Source organism: Danio rerio, chromosome 4 (assembly GCF_052040795.2).
Source record: "Danio rerio strain M-AB ecotype USA chromosome 4, GRCz13ab, whole genome shotgun sequence".
In the NCBI taxonomy this organism is placed as follows: Eukaryota; Metazoa; Chordata; class Actinopteri; order Cypriniformes; family Danionidae; genus Danio; species Danio rerio.
In genome coordinates, this window is record NC_141024.2 from 80,940,140 (window position 1) to 80,961,342 (window position 21,203).

The following is a 21,203-nucleotide window of genomic DNA, read 5'->3' on the forward strand; positions in this document are numbered from 1 at the left end:
GGAAAATAAATACCAAATTTTAAAGACCAATTTTAAGTGTTTAAAAATAGACAACAAAATACAGCAGCCATATGTAACATGTATTACATGTCTGAAAAGCTCCAGAAGTATATATTTCTGTTGCACTATATATATATATATATATATATATATATATATATATATATATATATATATATATATATATATATTGTATTTAAAAACTGACATGCATTAACAGAATTGTTTTCTTAGGCTGTACTAAAAAACATAAAAAAAACTTTCATGTTCACAAATATTTTAAGTTCCAGTGGTTTGTGTGTTGTCTTGAAGACACACCCACAGTCAGGAGAATATGATAAATATTCATGTCAGCGCCACTAATATTTCAGGATATACCTGTAAATCACACATGTGTTATTTAGTGAACTGAAAGAGTGAAAGAGCTCAGATCGTGTTCCTGCTGCACAAGAGCGTCTGTACTTCTGCATGTGAGTTTAACACTTCTACATTACGCTGATTTGTGGAGATGATGAAGGGGTTTTATGTGTGAGTGTGATTTAAATGTCTGATCCTGAAGATCAAAGCCTCAAACTTTTGATTAAACAAACTTTTGATTTTTTTCAAAACAGTCATTTGAACTTTGTATCAAAAACACTTTAATTTCAATCCCGTGAAAATGTTTGTACTGTTCTATATCATGGTGACTTGATCATTTCAGATCATTCAGCACAAAACATAATTTTAAACACTGAGAGTTTCAAACTCGAAAGTAAAGTTAAACCAGATGTTCCAGTTGAACAGGAAGAAGCTCTCCTGAAAAACAAGCTGATGTTTCTTATACAATCTGCATTTAACCCTTAACTGTCAGCTTGACGCGCTTTTAGTACTAACTAAATAAATAAAAATATCATGACAAACTATTTAATCATCTTTTATAGGTTCAATACTGCTTTGAGTATTTTTAAGAGACCTCTCAGATTTAATCTCAAATACCTTTTATATCTTCTTGAAATATTCTATTAGCACACTTGTGTTTAGAGAAACAGTATGAATATTTTCAGCTGCAGTGGTTTTGGTTTGATGACTCGCCCACAGTCATTAATATTTCAGGATATACCTGCAGTAATGTTGTCAAATATATAGGTATTTTGATATGCACCAATACTGGATTATCTAAAACAATACAGTTTTGCTTTTGGTTGGTATCAATAGCTGCTTTAGTCTCTTGAGGGTTAATACACACTGCACATGAGCACATTCTATCAGTCCTGGAATGTAATCTGGTCGAAGTTTAAATGCCTGTAAGTCTTTTCTAGAGCTTCTGAAATCTTTGTTTTCTGCTCTGAATTTAATTTGACTCAAATTTTAAGTGACCATCAAATTAAGGCAAGGCAAGTTTATTTATATACCACATATCATACACTGGAAATTCAGAAAGACCAGTGAGGAGGCCGTTACAGTAATCCACCCTGCTGCTGATAAAAGCATGAACAATTTTCTCTAAGTCTTCACTGGAAACAAAGCATCTGATTCTTGCTATGTTTTTGAGATGATAGTATGCTGATTTACTGACTGCTTTGACATGACTGTTGAAACTCAGATCTGACTCCAGAGTCACACCAAGATTCTTGACCTTATTTTTTGTTGTTTGACCATTAATGCCAAGGTACACATTCACCTTGAGAACCTCATCTCTGTTCCCAAACACAATAATTTGAGTTTTCTCTTTGTTTAACTGAAGAAAGTTTTGGCACATCCAACTGTTAATTTCATCAATGCACTGGCAGAGGGTGTCAATGGGGCTGTAGTCATTAGGCAGTAAGGCTAGGTCAGGAGTGGGCAAACTCGATCCTGGAGGGCCGGAGACCTGCAAAGTTTAGCTCCAACACACCTGAACATGCTAATCAGTGTCTTCAAGATCACTTGAAGTTTATTAGCAGATAAGTGCGATAAGAGTTGGAGCTAAACTGTGCAGGACACCGGCCCTCCAGGATTGAGTTTGCCCACCCCTGGGTTAGGTAGATCTGTGTGTCATCAGCATAGCTGTGGTAAGAGATGTTGTTCTTTCTCATTATTTGGCTAACAGGAGAGGTGCCAGAATCGAGCCTTGTGGGACTGCACATGTCATGGGTGTCCACCTCGACCTGTGATCACCTATACTCACATGGTAACCTTTACCTTTAAGGTAAGATCTGAACCATTTGAGGACCGTGCCAGACAGCCCAACCCAGTTTTCCAGCCTATTCAGAAGTATGCTGTGATCGACAGTGTCAAATGCAGCACTGAGATCGAGCAATACCAACACTGTTATTTTACCTGAATCTGTATTTAGGCGTATATCATTGATTATCATTATAAGGGCGCTCTCTGTACTGTGATGTGCTTTGAAACCAGATTGAAAATTGTCTAAACACCCCCTGAAGTTTAAGAACTTGATAACCTGATTAAAAACAACTTTTTTAATGATTTTGCCAATAAAAGGAAAATTTAGACTATTTCTAATTATAAACAGGTCACATTTATTGTTTATGAATCAATTTACAGTTTTGATTTATATCTGCTCTCATACTCTTCAATTATACATTCAAATTGGTTCCAATCACCACTTAGAGCTTCATGTCCCGGGTTTACGTGTTTCTCACAGATTTCTCTTGTCAATGGGGATAGAAAAATTTGTCCTGTGATTCCTGTCCAGTCATATCGCACATAGAAGGTAAATCACATCATAATGAACTACCTCAAGACATGGGCGATTTAGAATAGCAGCGAACTGTTTGGAAACATTAAAAATGTCCAAGAAGAGGTCCAAAATCTTTACACGCATTGACTTAGAGCCTGTTTAGATGATGTCACTGATGAGAAGATGACGGATGTTTACTGTATGATGACCCAAATGGCCTTAAACACCCAGCCGTCACAAGACATTAACATGACGTCAGATTGATGTTTTATTCCAACGTTGTGGGGACGTTGCATTTTGTTTCCACCTCTGAATCCAATTCTCTCACACATCCTCCAGAACATTTCCCTAACCATAGTGCCGGCCCTAACCCACACCATAAACACTTTACTCCACTCATTCCCAACCATCTTTAAGCAGACCTGGGTAACCTCATTCCCCAAGCAGGCTCTAAATAATCATTTCTACTGAACCCGTCTGCTGCTTTTGATATGATGAATCGTAAGATTCTTCATCAGGTCTTCAGTGAGCCCAACTGGAGTGTAACACCTCTCTTTACCTCTCTGCATTGGTTACCAGTAGAGGATTGCATCAAGTTCAATTCAGTGATGCTCGCTTACAGGACAGCCACTGGCACTGCATCCTCTTACCTCCACCTGCTGCTGAAGGTCTACATACCATCCAGGGGCTTTTGGTTAGTGAGAAAGCATTTCCTTGTGGTACCATCACAAAGAGTCTACAAGTCACTTTACAAAACATTACCGATGGAATGATCTTCCCATTCCCACAAAGTCTGCTGATTCACTGGTATTAAAACAGGTAAAAACACATCTCTTCCGAGATCACCTTGTAGGGTCCAGCCAGTTGGTCCAATGACGGTATCCACTGGTGGATGAAGGTTCACTGCATGGTCTTTCCAGTGCACAATGTTGATTTATATTAAACTTAACTCATATCTGACTCCAATTTTAGTATGAGGTTGTTTAGAATATTAATATATTTATCCTCGTTTTATCTGACTCCAATTATAAAACATTGAGAAGATTATTTTGTTTCCTTTCACATTATTTTAGATTATGATTGAATATTCTTTCGTATTGCAAATGTCACTAGCTTTCGTTCAATACCAGACATCATACATTTCAGACACATACAGATTATTTTTCTCTGTTATAAGGGTTAAAACAACACATTGATTAACCTGGTTGATTGGAATAAACAGCATATGAGGAACATTATGGCATATTATTCAAAGATACATCTGCCTTAGTTCTAACATTAAGAGATTAGCTTTTGTTCATATGCAGTAATGTTTCTAGAGATCTCTTTGTCTCTACGAAATTGTGCTTCTAGCAGGATGTGCCCAAGGCGAGCACATGACCAGGAGTCAATCAAAAGTCTCGTGAAATGGTTTCCGCTGAAGATCCTGTAAGGGCCATTGTGTTTTAATTTAACTGATTTAATTAATCATTGGCTAGTTAGCCGAAGGGTACCAGAACATCTGCGGAGAAGTACTGGTCAGAGGAGCCCAAAATCAATTGGCGCTCTGTTATCCTGATGGTATAAGCCCTCAAGCTAGTTCAATGAATGAGACCATTGGAGATGCCCAAGATTTCAGATTCAACTTGTGTTGACCACTGAAAAATGCCGATGAGTTCCTACAGTTATTATACCTTATTCTCATTTATTCAGATTCCCATAGTGTTTCGAGTATTGCACCGGCCGGGTATACAATCTCTTAATACAAGCTTGTCAGTCTTATTCATTAAACAGAGTTGATTAACCACTCTGCTAAAAAGGCAGAACCCTACATTACTCAATTTAGGAGATTTTTATGTGGTCCCCATAGATCTGTTATCTACTTAATCAAGACAAAGTATTTTAATAATAATCGCACAGGATTATAAGTTTGTAGATGAAGGCCTAAATACCCACATTTAGATTAGTTTTAACAATATTTTGTTGTTCTAAATAAAAAACTCATAGTTGGCCTTTTACAGTCTAAGTATACTTGAATTAATGCCAATATGTTAGTCAGATCTCTAACAACATTGTATAGCGTGCCACGCTGCTCCGTCTAACATGTTTTAGTCCGTTACTAACCTGTACAGTGGCTTGTAGTGCTATGAACAACAACATTTACCAGTGATAATAACACGAGGATTGAATAATTCAAAACTTAATTTATTAGTCAGGTAAATGTATTATGCCAATTCAATAATTTAATTCATAAACGATCAATACAAAACATCAAATTATCAAAGACAAATCCAAGATGAAAAGATGCATACCTGACTTCAAAATATAGGCTGATCTGGGTAAGCAGAATCGCCCTGAGCCTTTCTCAAACCTTACCTTAAATAATCCAAGAATTCCCTCAAGGAAGGGGGTGTGTGCATAACAAAAGGCATTTGCATTTAGTGCTGCCTGTGGAAAAGTCACACCCTTCACAGTGGTTCAAAAGATGCCTGAAGTCTATTTCTGAGAGAATGAGACCATTGTACCAATCGCACTGAGACATTTCAAATGATATGAAACATGATAGATAAAGTCACTTTGGTTAATCTAGAACATTCAAACATTGAAATGACCATATGTGTGAGTTGACGTGGTTGAAGCCGAGTTTCAGCAGACTCAGATGCAAATGCAGCAGGAACTGGTTTTTCCCACATTCCCACCTGCTGGGTTGTGGTCAACAGTCTCTGTTTTCAGCTCATGTTTTGAATTGTCAAAGACATTAAAAATATTTGTAATATTTCAATTCTTATAACCTGAACAAAAAATTAGGCCCTCCTATTCTCTTCCCACTTCACCACACAACAACCCCAAAACATTATCAATTTTGAGTGTGCCTCACACAGGTGAGTGGGCTGTATAAACCACCTATAGAAAACACACTCTTTTATCTCTCTGACACTTTATCAAACACTTGCACCAGCAAATTTGCACCAGACACGTTCCTGTAATAACTCCATATAAAAACATGCATTTAAGAAGTGGTGAGAGGGCTTGACAAACCATCTGTAGAAACACTCCTCTCTTTATAGAAAAAAAAAGAACCTCCAAACTCTAACTAGCACTTACTTCTTTGAGCACTAACAGTTCCTATGTATAAATATCACTTCTGGTGTGTATTGCCTTTTATTGTTGAATCGCTGAATGCCTCCTTGATTGTAAGTAACATGGGACAAAAAGGTCTGCTTATTGCACTGTAAATGTATGCTACTTATACACAAAACTGACAGGCTCTGCTTATGTTTTTACTCATCTTCCTAACTAGATTTTTGGCTGAAAGACATTTATACCCGTTACTTCCAGTGCTGTATTTTGACAGATTTCGCAAAGGCTTTAGTTCTTTTAATTGTCGGCTGGTACTAGCTTCAGTTTTGCAACTTGTGTGGAACAACACTTGTGGTGTCTGTGCTATAATGGCTGGAAGACAGCAATAGTGAGACGGACTTATGGCCTGTTGGCATAGATAAGATTTACGTGAAGTTTATTTATGAACTAATTCTGCGAGGATCACATGAATATGATTGTTTAAGGCTCAATTATCATCAATTATCAATCATCAGCTAAATGTGAGCTCATGAACTCTTGGAAATGATGATGGGATTTTTTTGATCCTGAAGTTGTCAGTCTCAAATACCATTTAAACACAATGTCAAGTATACTTTTTAATTTATTGAAAATATTTGTACTTTTCTATATCAGTCTGACTTGAGTGTTTCAGATCATTTGAAAAAAAAAAACTCCTAACACAGAGTCTTGAACTCGAAAGTAAAGTTAAAGCAGACCTTCCAGTTGATCAGGAAGAAAACTGCAAAAAACAACAACAACAACAACAAGCTTATGTTCCTTAAACAAACTACATTTAACCCTTAACTGCCAGCTGATGAATTTTATTAAATTAATTAATAAAAAATAAAATCAATTATTAAAAATTGGCTACCACTTGAAGTTATCTTGACAGACTAAATAATATTATATATATATTTTTTTTACTTCTTGAAATATTCTATTAACAAACTAACTTGTTTGTTGTCTCGAGGACAGACAGAAGAATCTCATGAGTATTCATGTCAGTTGCTTGCTGCAGAAGTAAAAAAAGATGTTTAACCTGTTCTTTCCTGTGTAAAGTCTACTTTATCACTGAAAAAAACATCACTACTAATTTGCGTAGGGACATTTTCTTCAGAAAACAACCATTTGCTAGTTTAGCAACAGTGTTAAATAAGAACCTTAAAATAAGATTTTGGAGCCTTCCTATAGCTGGACATACTATCTTTGTATGCAATTCTGCAGACCTCTAATTTAGCCTTAAGGGTACGAGTTGCTGTATTGAGAGTTTAAGTATAATTGTTATACCATGGTGTAGTTTTCTTCTCTCTAGCCTTTTCTGATTTGATGGGTGCCACAGTGTTTAATGTGTTGGTAAAGATAGCATACATACTGCTTGTTACTACAACATGGTCATTTTGCATTAGAAATAGAGAAAAATCAGGTAAGTTATTCATAAATTTGTCTTTAGTGGACGGGACGATAGTTTCACCTGGGTGATATATCTGTTCAGATCTGCTCGTTTCAGGTATGCATAGATTATAAAATAAGAGGTAGTTGCCCTAGATGTGGCTTGAAACCAGCTTATTTTAGTCACATGTTTTGGGTGTGCCGTAGACTGGATCATGTGGAGTGCTTTGAATGATGTTAAATAATGAAAACTATGTAAGTGTTCTATCCCTCATTATGTAATCTCCAGGTGATGGTCAGCGGCTGATTGTTTCCTCAAAGCTCTGCTAATGGCTGCATTGATGTTTTAGCTGCAGTATGGCAGAGGAGCGAGTAAAAGACTCTCTCTCAGAGAAACACAGGTATTGACTCTGTTTTTACATCATTATTTCAACACTTTCTCTGATGAACATACACCAACAACAATGCACTTATTTGTGTTGCTAAGTCCTGTACAACTTTATTCTGGCAACCTGCTTATGTGAGTCATCATCAGAGGGGTCAACTAAAAAAAAAAAAAAAAAAAAATCTCCAATATTTTGAATTTGGACTGCAATACCTAGTTCCACCACTATTCATATGTCAATCCTACATACTGCACCTTTAAAGGAGACTGAAGTTTGTCCTGCAGTTTATTCCTCTGGTGTGTTTGTGTGTTCAGTGTGAGATCTGGATCATGTGTGTCCAGCTCTGTGTCTCTGAAGAGTGACTGGTCAAAAGAAGATCCACCAAAATTCAGCGAAAAAACACCATCATCTGCTCAAAGGTATTTTGTGCTTTACATTACTGCTCACATATGGACTGTTTGTTTAATGTTAAAAATATGCATAAATGTATAGTAGTTCAGTGAGAAAACAACATCATCTGGCCAGAGGTATTTTGTGTTATTTTGTGCTTCACATTATTGCTCACACATGGACTGTTTGCCAAAATTTCAGTATTCATCATGAGATTTTATTGCTGTAAAATTATTAATATGTGTATCCACTTAATTCTTACACATTTCTACTTTTTATATGATACCTTGAAAAATCTGGATATTCAGTACCATTTTCTAATAGTATGGTCTTGGGTGACGTCGTGTTATTGTTGGGGGTGTGGCCTGGGGGTGGATTTGGTGTGGGGGAAAACAATTCTTCTTCCTCTGCTGCAAATGTATAGCAATAATTCAGAGTTGTTGTGAAAATTGTGCTATCTCATCTTTCAAATTGTTACCTGACTGCCTTATCTAAGCCATTTCTCCTTTAAATAATAAACATACCACACAGTCATCTACCTAATGATCTTTATTCTGGTGAATGAGTTGAGGCATAATCTTTTGGTAGTACACAGACTTCTGTACATTCAACATAGAGCAGTTCAGTTTGCATCTAATGCATTAACAGTTGTTCTGTTGAAAGTGATGAAAAGACCAAATTCATATATTCATATTCCTGTGGTGTGTTTGTGTGTTCAGTGTGAGATCAGGATCATGTGTGTCCAGCTCTGTGTCTCTGAAGAGTGACCGGTCTAAAGAACATCCTCTACCAAACTTCAGAGAGAAAACACCATCATCTGCTCAAAGGTATTTTGTGCTTCACATTACTACTCACATATGAACTGTTTGTTTAATGTTAAAAATATGCATATATGTATAGTAGTTTGTGCTTATATATTTTACGTATGACAATTAAAGTTTTTTAATTCAGCATAAACTGGGCAACAAAGATAGATGTGTATGCTTGCATAAAAAAGATAATGCATGAACTATGGAAATAAAAGTGACAGAAACAAAGCCAAAATACATACTAAATATTTAATGTCATAAATACTATTGCTGAAATAGAATACAGGTGCTGCTCATATAATTAGAATATCATCAAAAGTTCATTTATTTCACTAACTCCATTTAAGAAGTGAAACTTGTATAATGTACACATTTATTCCACAAAGACTGACATATTTCAAGTGTTTATTTATTTTCTTTTTGATTACACATAATAAACAAACCCAAATTATTTAACTTCTATACCAATACAAAGAAAAGATTTTTTGAAATCTTGATGAACAGTATGAGCATGCACAGTACTCAATACTAAGTGTGGGCTCCTTTAGCCTGAATGACTGCAGCTATTCGGTTTGGCACAGAGTGGATCAGTCTGTGTTATGCACTGCTTAGGTGTTCTGAGAGTCCGGGTTGTTCTGATAGTGGCCTTTAGCTCTTCTGCATTGTTGGCTCTGGCATATCACATCTTTCTCTTTACAATACCCCATAGATTTTCAACGAGGTTAAGGTCAGGTGAGTTTGGTGGCCAATTGAGAACAGGGATACCATGGTCCTTGAACCAGTTACTGGTAGCTTTGGCACTGTGCGCAGGTGTCATGTCCTGTTGGAAAATGAAATCTGCATCTCCATAGAGCTGCTCAGCAGCAGGAAGCATGAAGTACTCTTAAATGTCCTGGTATAGAGCTGCATTGACCTTGGAACTCAGAAAACACAGTGGAGCAACACCAGTAGATGACATGGCACTCCAAACCATCACTGACTGTGGAAACTTTACACTGGACCTCAAGCAACCCCTGTGGATTGTGTGCCACTCCTCTCTTTCTCCAGACTCTGGAACCCTGGTTTTCAAAGGAAATGCTAAATTTACCCCAGGCAAGACACATCCGACGCTGTCTGTTGTTCGAGAGTGGCTTGACAATGAGAAATGCAACAGCTGAAACCAACGTTTTGCAGATGTCTGTGCGTAGGGGTTCTTGAAGCACTGGCTCCAGCTGCAGTTTCTCTCCAGGCTGTGGTTATCCCTATTGCTTCACATTTTTGTACATCTGTTCTTTCCCCTCACCTCTCTATTAATGTGCCTGGACACAGAGCTCTCTGAACAGCCAGCCTCTTTTGCAATGACGTTTTGTGTCTTGCCCTCTGTGTGCAAGGTGTCAATGGTTACCTTTTTTACAACTGTCAAATCAGCCGTCTCCCCTATGATTGTGTAGCCTACAGAACTAGACTGAGAGACCATTTAAAGGGCTTTGCAGGGGTTTTGGGTTAATTGGCTGATTACAGTGTGGAACCAAGTGTTTTCAATGATGAACCTTTTCACAATATTCTCATTTTCTGAGATACTGAATTTGGTGTTTGGTGGACAGTTCATTTTCACAATCATCAGGCACAACTCAGTTATTAGAGAAGAAAAAACACCACAGTGGTAAACCCCAATGCACTCAACTACATTTTTCTGTCTGATATTTGTGCAATTCTAGCAGGAAGAGTGAAGATTTTGCTCACTTTGACTGATTGGATGGAAACACTGCTTTATTTGCGCATATTTTTATGCTATATTCCAGGGTTACTCATAAGTCTAGGTCGCATCTTTGGATAGAAAGTAGAGCTGTAACGATACACCAAACCCACAATTCGGTTCGTATCACGATTTTTGACCCACGATTCGATTCGTATCACAATTTTTTATTTATTTATTTATTTATTTTTTGTGGGGGGTGGGAAAAAAAAGATTTGTAAAACTTTTTTTTTAATAAATAACATTTGAAAAATCTTTTTAAACTGAACATCAAAGAACAATATTAACTATGCAAATTATTAATAATATAAATAGCCATGTATAAAATAAATAAATAGCCAAAGCTATATCACTGTTTTCTTTGTAACAAAATACTGTCGAAAAACCAAACAGAACTAAACTCCATTGTGTAGATGGTTCAAGCATGTTGAAAATTATTTTTCAATCAAGTTCTCTTACATAGAACAAGTAAATTAAATGGCTACTAGGGATGCTCATTTCGTTAATTTTGCTAAATGACAACCACCGCTCATTAATCGCTTATTAAGGGTTAATTGGTCAGATTACTATTAATTTTATATTAAATAAATTGACGTGTCTATTTTTTGTCTGACACATTAAATATTGCATTTCAAAATACTGATTTATTTTTATATTTATATATTAATAACAGAACAGAAAAACAGAGCATCTTCACGCACCTGCAGTGTTAAGCACAGAAGAGCAGAATAAATAAAATGAATAAAATAAATAGGACTGCCCTAAATTATTTTCACTTAAATAATTAATTTATATTACAAAACAAAAATACTGACTGATTCTTCTTAACAACCGACATAGGCTGTTTTTTTCCAATCATGTTTTTTCTTCCGTCAAATAAAAATAGCTGACTTAAATTGCTCGCTTCACGGAAAATATGCATTTATTGGCAAATGTGTCTGTAGGCACAATAATCCGTTATCGTCCTGCAAATTAAGTAGGCCTATGCCTTGCAGTTGAACAAGGGGCCGAAAATAAGGCGCATCTCACTGCCTTTATGTTGACAAGGAAAAAAGAAGAGGCGCGGTCCTCTTATGAAACGACTGAATCAGCTGGGTATCGATTGTGCAAAAGTGTTGCTGTTTGTGTTGTTACAATTGTAATATTTAATACTATTGTAATATTCAAGATTTGTACATTCATACAGCTCTGGATAACTTAAAACAGCGATTAGACCTTCAGAGCGGCATTAATGCGTCCTGAAGTAAAGCGAAACGGCTATAAACTCCAGCAAGATAGAGTGATTATATGCAGAGCCATATACCTTTATCTCTAAATAAAGTATAACTATAGAAACTGTGTTCATCTTAACTGAAAGCTTCGTCGTGTTTCCTGACCTCACGCATCGCGCACCTGTCAGTCAGCACTTCCAAAGGTTCAAACAGAAAGAGCACAGCACGGTTACAGAAAAGTGCCTGTGCTGCAAACCACAAGTCAAGTAAACATTAAACAAATAAAAAACTTATTTCTTTCAAGAATACCTGTCATGTTCACCAGCGAACAACACCAGATGTCGCTGGCAAACACACATACACTTAGAACTACACTTTTCCTGGACTACAACTTCATACATGCTCTTCGCCCACACACCTGCTCATTCATCTAGCTTGATTACATTTGCACACCTGAGGACTTTCAGAGACTGATTAACACACACTATTTAAGCCACACATTCACCCCTTCAGTTTGCCGAGTCTTGTTTATCTGTAAGGTGACATTACAACGCGTTATCCTGGTCTTGTTTTCCCGTGTTTTGTTCTTAGTCCTGTTTATCCTTGTCATCCTGTTTAGCCGCCTGCCTTACGACCTATTGCCTGTTTACTGACTACGATTCTGGATTGTCTACATATATCTGTTTGCTCCCGTATTGACCACTGCTTGCCTGACTGTGAATAAAACCTGCATATTGGATCCTACCTTCTGTTGTTGGTGTCACTCCCCGGCGTTACAGAAGACTCGGCCACAACATGGATCCAGTGGGTATTGCAATCATGCGTCTGCGTCAGGAAGCACGGTCCATTGAGGAGTACGTGGAGGAATTCATCGAACTGGCACACATAACATCCATGAGTGAGTTATGTTTGATGATATTCTTTCGTGGAGGACTTTCTGAGCCCCTATATTCCACAATGCCTTTGCATGACCCCCACGGGACTCTAGAAGGTTATATTGATCTTGCACTTCAAATGAGTGGGTCCCCCTTCACTGTAGGAGAGGTGGAGGACACCCCTAAATATTTTTGGGGGGGGGGCAAAGGACAGCAAGACCCGCTGGCAACGGGGCTTGCTGCTCATTCCATCACCACACTCCCAGCTTACAAGATGGCCGACTCCAGTCCTCCAGCTCACAAGATGGCCGACTCCAGTCCTCCAGCTCACAAGATGGCCGACTCCAGTCCTCCAGCTCACAAGATGGCCGACTCCAGTCCTCCAGCTCACAAGATGGCCAACTCCAGTCCTCCAGCTCACAAGATGGCCAACTCCAGTCCTCCAGCTCACAAGATGGCCGACTCCAGTCCTCCAGCTCACAAGATGGCCGACTCCAGTCCTCCAGCTCACAAGATGGCCGACTCCAGTCCTCCAGCTCACAAGATGGCCGACTCCAGTCCTCCAGCTCACAAGATGGACGACTCCAGTCCTCCAGCTCACAAGATGGCCGACTCCAGTCCTCCAGCTCACAAGATGGCCGACTCCAGTCCTCCAGCTCACAAGATGGCAGACTCCAGTCCTCCAGCTCACAAGATGGCCGACTCCAGTCCTCCAGCTCACAATGTGGTCACAACCAGCCCTCCAGCTCACAATGTGGTAAGCGCCAATCTGCCACCTGCTCACAAGATGGTTTCCTGTTCCTTGTCCGTTCCTGCCATAGTTCCTGTTTCAGTTCCTGAAATACCATCACCTGAGCCACCAGAATGGCCACCACCACCTGAGTTACAAGAGCTGATGCCACCACCAGAACTGTTACTGCCAGAGCTGCCACCACCAGAGCTGTTACTGCCAGAGCTGCCACTGCCACCTCCAGAGCTGCCACTGCCACCTCCAGTGCTGCCAGACCCTCCAGTGCTGCCAGACCATCCAGTGCTGTCAGACCCTCCAGAGCTGCCACCGCCACCTCCAGTGCTGCCAGACCCTCCAGTGCTGCCAGATCCTCCAGTGCTGCCAGACCCTCCAGTGCTGCCAGATCCTCCAGTGCTGCCAGACCCTCCAGTGCTGCCAGACCCTCCAGAGCTGCCAGACCCTCCAGAGCTGCCAGACCCTCCAGAGCTGCCAGACCCTCCAGAGCTGCCAGACCCTCCAGAGCTGCCAGACCTTCCAGAGCCGCTGCCACCTGAACCTCCTGAATGGCCGCCGCCTCCTGAGCTCCCTGAATGGCCGCCGCCTCCTGAGCTTCCTGAATGGCCGCCGCCTCCTGAGCTTCCTGAATGGCCGCCGCCACCTGAGCTTCCTGAATGGCCGCCGCCACCTGAGCTTCCTGAATGGCCGCCGCCACCTGAGCTTCCTGAATGGCCGCCGCCACCTGAGCTTCCTGAATGGCCGCCATCACCTGAGCTTCCTGAATGGCCGCCGCCACCTGAGCTTCCTGAATGGCCGCCGCCACCTGAGCTTCCTGAATGGCCGCCGCCACCTGAGCTCCCTGAATGGTCGCCTCCTAAGCTTCCTCAATGGCCACAGCCTCATGATCCAGGGCCAATGCAGCTCCACGCTCCAGGCCCTCCGCTGCTCCACGCTCCAGGCCCTCCGCAGCTCCACGCTCCAGGCCCTCCGCAGCTCCACGCTCCAGGCCCTCCGCAGCTCCACGCTCCAGGCCCTCCGCAGCTCCATGCTCCAGTCCTGCCCCCGCTGCATGGTCCTGGCCCTCCATCCCTCCCCCAGTTCGGCCTCCGCTCCACCTCCCGCCTGAACAGTATTAGGAGTGTCTGGAAGCCACTCCTTAGAGGGGGGGCTCTGTCATGTTCACCAGCGAACAACACCAGATGTCGCTGGCAAACACACATACACTTAGAACTACACTTTTCCTGGACTACAACTTCATACATGCTCTTCGCCCACACACCTGCTCACTCATCTAGCTTGATTACATTTGCACACCTGAGGACTTTCAGAGACTGATTAACACACACTATTTAAGCCACACATTCACCCCTTCAGTTTGCCGAGTCTTGTTTATCTGTAAGGTGACATTACAACGCGTTATCCTGGTCTTGTTTTCCCGTGTTTTGTTCTTAGTCCTGTTTATCCTTGTCATCCTGTTTAGCCGCCTGCCTTACGACCTATTGCCTGTTTACTGACTACGATTCTGGATTGTCTACATATATCTGTTTGCTCCCGTATTGACCACTGCTTGCCTGACTGTGAATAAAACCTGCATATTGGATCCTACCTTCTGTTGTTGGTGTCACTCCCCGGCGTTACAATACCAAACTCGTTTGATTTAAGGGAGTTGAAAATTCTTCAGAAACACCATGTCAACATTGCAGTGAAAAAACGTGACAACTTTCCTTACTCTGCGGAGTCGGGGCATCTGGTAAACGCCCACCCCTCTCTTCGCAGCCACATTAACAGTGTGAGCAAAGCATGGTAGCGGTGAAAACCCGGCCGCTTTGACAGCATTGGCAATGTCTCTGCTGTTGTCTGTTGTCAAGAGGGGTTAAGTTGGTTTTGTTTTTGATATTCCTGACACATTCAGAAGGTCCCTTACTAAGAGCTCCGTGCGAGCTCTCCCGCGGCTAAACGCAGATTGCGTGGGCTTAAATGGAGCAGTGCTCGAAATGTCGAATGAAAAAAAGTGTTTCCTCACGTTCTTCTTAAACTACCTCAACTTTTGCAGGCACGCGTGACGTTATTGTTAAGGCAGTCACGGGGTGTCGCGATTCTCCCTTATCACACCACGACACAGGATCGTAGATCTGAGTTTTGCGATTTCGATTTCATATCGTGTATCGTTACAGCCCTAATAGAAACACACCCAATGACAAAGCTACTAGTCTGTTTAGCAGACCTGATCAACCAGACCTAGAGCTAAGAATTATCTTGTGCTTAATTAAAAAAAAATTGGCTGCATTTAAGGAATTAAATCTTCTAAAATTGAAAAATAATATGTTTTTTTTGCAGATATATAAGAAACGTGCTAAGTGGACATACTTGTTTATCTGAAAAACAATGTGCAAGTCAGTTAATGGTCTAGCATATGGTCCATGTAACTGCCAGTTTATCCAATTTTAGTTCAGCATACTGGGTTACTTTGATGAAAAACTAATAATTTCAGCCATGAAGCAAATTATATAAATATTGCAAAGTAAACAATATCTGAGTAGCTTACAGTGAAAGCCTAAGCCTAAAGCTTATACTTCTGTGTCAAGTGACCACCATGACCCACGGTCCCTGCCTTGCACATAGCCGTGCATTTATACTCCTGCATGCTGTTTGTGTTGCTCTGCAATAACACTTCTGAAATGCTTTTTTTTAAAAAAAGTTTTTATGTTCTTCTGGATCGTGTTTCTTTATGGATGTTTTTTTTTATTCTGAACGCTACCTTAATGTACAAGTAGCTCAAACTCAATGCGTCATCAAGACATCACGAGGTGCGCATCTGTCACGCTCCTTGAAAAAGCAACAACAAAAAGGATCCAAGATACAAGGTCTTTAATGACTGGTGAGTGACAGACAGTTCAAACAAAAATAGACAGAAGCAGAAAAATAGATGCGGAGCTGTAAAGAAGAATGATGAAGTACAGATCAGTGTAGCTCTCAGGAACATCTGGCAGACCCGATAAACCTGACGTGTCCTGACGAGACACAAAACACAATGAACCATAACTAACTGACAAGATACAAAGAACACCACACACATGTGTAGGACAGATAATTATCTCCAGCTGAAACTAATGATCAGCACAGCTGATCAGGGGCAAAACAAAACCACATGACACACCAGGAAGTACGCACAACCTGCAACCGTGACAGCATCAGCGTCGGCATCAGCCACGGTGAGGGGTATGCAACCACATGAAGGCTGCTCCGGACCATACACATGTGCTTGACACAGAAGTATAAATCACCCTTTAGGCACACTCGCTTGTGTTTGTGTCTTCAATCTGGCAACCTGCTATTCTCCAATATTTTGAATTAGAACTCCAATACCTAGTTCAACCACTAGTAATAGGTCAATTCTACACACTGCAGTTTTACAAATGGACTGTATTGAACATAATATGGTTTAACTGCAAATTTAAAATTCATTATTTACTCACCTTCATGACATTTTTAAACCTGTATACATTTCTCAAATTTGTGGAAAATAAGCTATTGGAAAATAACTGTACTGTATTGCAGTTTAAAGGTTTGTAAAAATAAACTTCAAATTAAATATTTCTTTCTAAAATATTTCCATCTAAAAAAAGTTTTCTTTTTTTTTTTTTTAAATATGTAACAAATTACACAAGTAACAAATCTGTCCACTGTGCCTTATTATGAGCACTACAGAACATTTATTATTTTCAGTGTTTGTAAGATATGTCTGTATGTGTTTGCCTCTAAATGTATTATTACACTAGTTTTATCTGTTTACAGTGTTGAACATGAGTTACCAGATTCAGGACAGGAGACTCACAGGAACCACAAGAGTTTCACAGACAATCTCCAGTCGATCTTCCAGGTGGAAAAAAACTTATTTTGAATCATAATTAAAATTCTTATTATTACAGACAAAATGGTAATTGAAAAAGATCCTGCTTCTGAAACACATTTAATTTTTCTTGACATTTACTTTTAAGAATTAAAATGTATTTGTTTAGTAAGGCATAATTGACTTATTAATTTAGAGTCTATTATTCCATCTCACCATGTTAGCTTTTTGTCCTAAAACTGCTCCGGTGTGTAAGAAAGCTTCTCACACATCTTACCCAAAGCCTTCTGTTGTGTTTTGATGTGATTTTTGGCTGTTATCTGTGAAATATCTGAAATCATTTAGTTTAGTGATATGGAAGTGTAATCTGCTTGAAACCTGTCTGGATGTACTTTTGTTGTGTGTTTATCTGAAAATAACCTTTGAATATTTGCCAGTTAATCAGAGTTCAAGGGTTCAACAAACATAGTATAATGTATTATAATAAATGTACAATTTTTGAGGATGTACAGCTGTGTGTGAATGAATGTTTTCTTCACTCATAGAATCTTGAGAGCAAAATGTTCAGATTTCTGAAGAATGAAATGGAAAAGTTTAAAAAAATCTTACAAGAAGAAAACAGACAAGAGTTTGTAAAGGACTATAATGAGAACAGAAGCAGAATCACAGAAGCAGCTCTTGATCTCACACTCTTTTTCCTTAGAGAGATAAAGCAAGATCAAGCTGCTGATACTCTCCAGGGTAAGAGACTCATGGCCATGTGTCAGACTGGCACTTACAAATATGTAAATATATAAGGTGGAAAAGTCAAGACTAAATCTCTCTCTTTCTTTGCTCCTGTGTTTAGATGAGCTGTTCTCCATCAATCAGTTTCAATGTAGCCTGAAGAAGAAATATCAAAGTGTGTTTGAAGGAATTGCTCAGCAAGGAGACTCCACACTTCTGAATAACATCTACACAGATCTCTATATCACTCAGGGTGCGAGTGAACAGGTCAACAATGAACATGAGATCAGACAGCTTGAAGCTGCTTCCAGACGTCATCAGTCACTAGAGACACAGGTTGAATGCAAACATTTGTTTGAAGCAGCTGAACAAGATGAGCAGATCAGAACTGTCCTGACAAAAGGAGTTGCTGGCATCGGGAAATCAGTCTCTGTGCAAAAGTTTGTTCTGGATTGGGCTGAAGGAAAAGAAAATCAAGACATCAGCTTCATATTTCCTCTTCCATTCAGAGAGATGAATTTAAAGGAGAAAGAAAGACAAAGTTTAAAAGACCTCATAACTCAGTTTTTCCCAGAGACTAAAGGACTGAACCTTACAAGAAGCACACGATTCAAAGTCCTGTTCATCCTTGATGGATTGGATGAATGTCGTCTTCCTCTGAACTTTGCTGGTAATAAGACTTGTCGTGATGTATCTTCAGCAGTCTCTCTGGATGTTCTCCTGACAAACCTCATCAAGGGAAACCTGCTTCCTTCTGCTCTCATCTGGATCACCAGCAGACCAGCAGCTGCCAATAAGATTCCTGCTGACTGTATCGACCGGCTGACAGAGATACGAGGATTCAATGATGCCCAAAAGGAGGAGTACTTCAGAAAGAGACTCACAGATCAGAATCAGGCCAGAGAAATCATTGATCACATTAAACAGTCAAAGATTCTCTTTATTATGTGCCACATCCCAGTTTTCTGCTGGATTTCAGCCACTGTTCTCCAGAACATACTGAAACTGAAACACAGGGCTCATGCTGAAACACTGCAGGAATCACCCAAGACTCTGACACAGATGTACACACACTTTCTCCGCTTTCAGATCCAGCAGAGCAGAAGAAAGTATGATGGAGAAAACACAGCTGATGTCTCCTGGGATCCAAAGCTCATCCTTTCACTGGGGAAACTGGCCTTCCAGCAGCTAGAAAGAAACAATGTGATCTTCTATGAGAGCGATCTGAAAGACTGTGGCATTGACGTCTATAAGGCATCGGTGTACTCAGGCATGTGTACCCAGATCTTTAAAAAGGAGACAGGAATCATTCTTGGTACCATGTACTGCTTTCTTCACTTGAGCATTCAGGAGTTCATTGCAGCCCTTTATCAACATCTAATTCTAGACAACAACAAGAAACAAGCTGAAAAAAGCAGAAATGAGTCCATGATTAACTTGCTGAAGACTGCAGTGGACAAGGCTCTGGAAAATGAGAATGGACATCTGGACCTTTACCTTCGCTTCCTTCTCGGTCTGTCACTCCAGTCCAATCGACAACTCTTACGAGGCCTGTTGACACAGCAGGATGACAGAGACGAGAGCAAAAAGAAAATAATTGCCTACATCAAGCAGAAACTTGAAGGGAATCTGTCTCCAGAGAGATCCATAAATCTGTTCTACTGTCTGAATGAACTGAATGACCAAACTCTGCTGAAAGAGATTCAGTCTCACCTCAGTAGAGGAAGTCTGTCATCTGCTCGCCTTTCACCTGCCCAGTGGTCTGCTCTGGTCTTTATGTTGTTGACCTCAGAGGAGGAGCTGGAGGAGTTTGAGCTTCGGAAATTCCAGAGATCAGACGAGTGTCTCATCAGACTATCAGCAGTCATCAAAACCTCCAAAAAAGCTCTGTAAGTCAAAGTCCTTTCATCTAACAAATTAAACATTTACTGATAATACATAACACAATATATCATTTTAATGAACACCCACAATATTAAATATTGTTGGCACTTCAAAATACAGTGAATAATTGTTTATATTTTAATATTTCAGATTGTTTTTAATAACATTCAAATGAATGTATTGGCAGTGGTTGTTTAAGTGATAGTTTACCCAAAAATGTAAATTTACTCGTTTACTCAACCTCAAGTGGTAATAAACCTTTCTAAGGCCCGGTTTACACTAATGCATTTTAGTTTGAAAACACATACGTTTTGCTACTGTTATGCCATCCATCCAGACTTCACTACACTACTCTTGCAGTGGGGCATAATAATAGCGTGTATGTCTCCCGTAGTAGCTGTCACTGCTCTTGCAGTGGTGCATAATTATAAGGTGTACGTCTCCCGTAGGAGCGGTCACTGCGCTAGCAGTGGTGCAAAATAAGGTGTGCGTCTCATGTAGGAGCGGTCACTGCACTAGCAGGGGTGCAAAATAAGGTGAACGTCTTCTGTAGGAGCGTTCCCTTACTAGCAGTGGTGCAAAAAAAGGTGTACGTCTCCTGTAGGAGCGGTCACTGCACTAGCAGTGGTGCAAAATAAGGTGTACGTCTCCTGTAGGAGCGGTCACTGCACTAGCAGTGGTGCATAGTAAGGTGTATGTCTCCGGTAGGAGTGATCACTGCGCTTGCAGTAGTGTGTAATAAAGTGTGCGTCTCCCTCAGGAGCGGTCACTGCACTAGCAGTGGTGGTGCATAATAATAATAAGGTGTGGGTAATAAATTATTAAACTCCAGTGGTAGCGGACACTGTACTAGCAATAATAAATTTTAGTATGCAAAGTGTGTTTTGAATGAAGTGCCTTCTGAATTATCATTGACGGAATGTGTTGTGAGATGTGGTGGGATGGGCTGTAATGGATGTAAAATTTATCTTAGTGGGGTTTTTGAATAAGGGTTTGATGGGCTCTTCTAATGTGAAAGCGGTAAGATCGAATGTACCACTTAAAGGCCTGTGAGGACCAGCGTCCTAGTGTTTGAATCTGCTGCTCTGATAGACCATTTGGTGCTGCGGTGGTACCTGCGCCTATTCTGAAGGAATGGCTGGAGAAATTGTTGGCTGGGAAGCCAGACTTAATTAGGACTCATTTAACATGCTTTTGGAACCAAAAACGAGTGACTGGGCGATTGTTATCGTCTGTGAAGAGAGGGTCTGATAGGGAAGTGGCTTGTGATTTCCGAATTTGTGAAAATGCTAGCAATGTTTGGTATGGACAAATATGTGATTGAAGGTTGAAAATGTAGATTTAATGGCCTTGTTTTACTTGATAACTTTTGCTTGTTTAATGAGGAAAGAAATGGTTTCGTTATCCAGTGTTACTAGATCGGAAATGATGGGATGAAAGTTTGGGTTGAACCCAGATGTAATGGTGAGTTCTTAACA

General features: G+C 40.1%; 1 protein-coding gene across 2 annotated transcripts in view; it reads left to right on the top strand.

The window, feature by feature from the left end:
• The first annotated feature begins 402 nt into the window (after nt 1–402).
• The window catches only part of si:ch211-197e7.1, a 44,673-nt gene continuing 23,872 nt past the window's right edge, over nt 403–21,203 (top strand). The window contains exons 1-8 of one of the 2 annotated variants that reach the window (NM_001444237.1): nt 429–470; nt 2,069–2,167; nt 7,422–7,533; nt 7,833–7,937; nt 8,628–8,735; nt 17,061–17,145; nt 17,661–17,856; nt 17,963–19,730. In NM_001444237.1, coding sequence (NP_001431166.1) covers nt 7,490–7,533; nt 7,833–7,937; nt 8,628–8,735; nt 17,061–17,145; nt 17,661–17,856; nt 17,963–19,730 — 2,306 coding nt within the window. In that variant the 5' untranslated portion in view covers nt 429–470; nt 2,069–2,167; nt 7,422–7,489. Of the gene's footprint in view, nt 471–2,068; nt 2,168–7,421; nt 7,534–7,832; nt 7,938–8,627; nt 8,736–17,060; nt 17,146–17,660; nt 17,857–17,962; nt 19,731–21,203 lie in introns of both variants that reach the window. The other variant, XM_087245653.1, reaches the window with a different exon arrangement.